The 1542-nt window shown below is 39.0% G+C and overlaps 1 protein-coding gene across 1 annotated transcript; it reads left to right on the top strand.

Annotated features, from left to right (window-relative positions):
• Nucleotides 1–263: 263 nt before the first annotated feature.
• On the top strand, nucleotides 264–1541 carry LOC107575967 (fatty acid desaturase 2-like; the record flags this gene model as incomplete). The annotated part of the gene is made up of 2 exons (XM_016262265.1): nucleotides 264–423; nucleotides 1344–1541. Coding segments are annotated over exons 1-2 (261 nt in total), but the record flags the coding sequence as incomplete, so codon positions are not given.
• Nucleotide 1542: the final 1 nt, after the last annotated feature.

Here is a 1542-nt window from a genome sequence, read left to right as displayed (position 1 = left end):
TGGAATATTCCAAAAAATCCTGGAAACTTTCCAAAATTTCTGGAATTTTTCTGAAATTTACTGGATTTTCCACCTTTTTGCAACCCTAAAAGCGAATAATTAATCATGCGAATGTTAATGTGCATTAATATTCAAATATAACAAATATTACAAACTAGACAGCATTCTGGGGTATTTTAGGCATGTGTTTCTAATGGCCCATAATGCTGTCTAGGTAGGTGCTTATTAAAGCAGTTGTTTGTTGCAGTGTTGTTGTAATTGTTTCAGATAAGAATAAAATAACAATCATCAATGTTGAATCTGTTGTGACAGGACGCATTTAATGCGTTTCATCCAAACCTTCAGCTCGTGAGGAAATACATGAAGCCGCTGTTAATTGGGGAGCTTGAGGCGTCTGAGCCCAGTCAAGACCGGCAGAAAAACGTGAGTACAGGGACTTTACTGAAGCATGACAGCTGGTTGAATTTCCATTAATCTGGTTAGGATGCACTTATCGAATTCAGAATTCAGCTATCGAGTGTGACTTTGAAATGAACTGACCACTTTACACAGAAAGTTGAGTTGAAATTCAAATTGGGATGACTGAATTACAATTCAAAGAAACTTATCAGGTCATTGCGTTCTGGCAATTGATTGCATCTGTGTTTCCGTAAGGCTTATAAAACCATCAAACTCCAAGACATCTGTAGCTTTTTTTTAACACCTTTAAATAAGTCTGTCAAACAGTCATCCTAAGTTCAAATGATGAACTTCTCTTTTCTAAAATTGCTATTAAATAACATACGTATGGCATACTTTAATGGCATACTTATGAATTGTGACCAAAGTCAGAATTGTGAAATAAAAAGTCATAATTACTTTTTTTATTTCATTTTCAATTTTAATTCTACTTCTTTTCATTCAAATTCTAAATTCAAATCCGTTCAAACTGAGGAATTGTATTGCAGTTTAAAAGGCGTTCTCAATTCAATACTGTGCTGCACAATGTGTTTGATTCCAGAAAGCAGCTATGTGTATTGTATGAGCTCTGGATCATGACCTTCACATCACAGAATGACTGTCAGGCTGTAATTCCACTTCCCAGACAGCCAAATAACAGCTTGTTGACTTAAGAATGACATTAAAGCACAAAAAGCAATACACCGCTCAGATTAACCTTTGCCCGAAGACACGAGTCACATACTCCAAACTTCTGAGTGATTCAGCTGTGTTCACCCCTTAAAAATTCAGGTCATGAAAGTCGATTCACTCCTGCATTTAAATGCGATTGTCACTCCCTTCGCAGTGTGAACGTGGCCATAGAGGACTGTATTTGTTGTCATTTCACCTTCGTTTTCTATCAGGGGGCACTTGTGGAGGATTTCCGAGCCCTTCGTGAGCGTCTGGAGGCTGAGGGGTGTTTCAAAACCCAGCCCCTGTTTTTCATCCTGCATCTGGGTCACATCCTGCTCCTGGAGGCTATCGCCCTGATGATGGTGTGGTACTTTGGAACTGGCTGGATCAACACGGCCATCGTGGCTGTTATACTGGCTACCGCACAGG

This window comes from Sinocyclocheilus grahami, unplaced genomic scaffold (assembly GCF_001515645.1).
Source record: "Sinocyclocheilus grahami isolate Dianchi unplaced genomic scaffold, SAMN03320097.WGS_v1.1 scaffold3061.1, whole genome shotgun sequence".
Taxonomy (NCBI): domain Eukaryota; kingdom Metazoa; phylum Chordata; class Actinopteri; order Cypriniformes; family Cyprinidae; genus Sinocyclocheilus; species Sinocyclocheilus grahami.
Note: the sequence above shows the minus strand (reverse complement) of the source record. Positions and strands in the feature narration are given on the sequence as shown.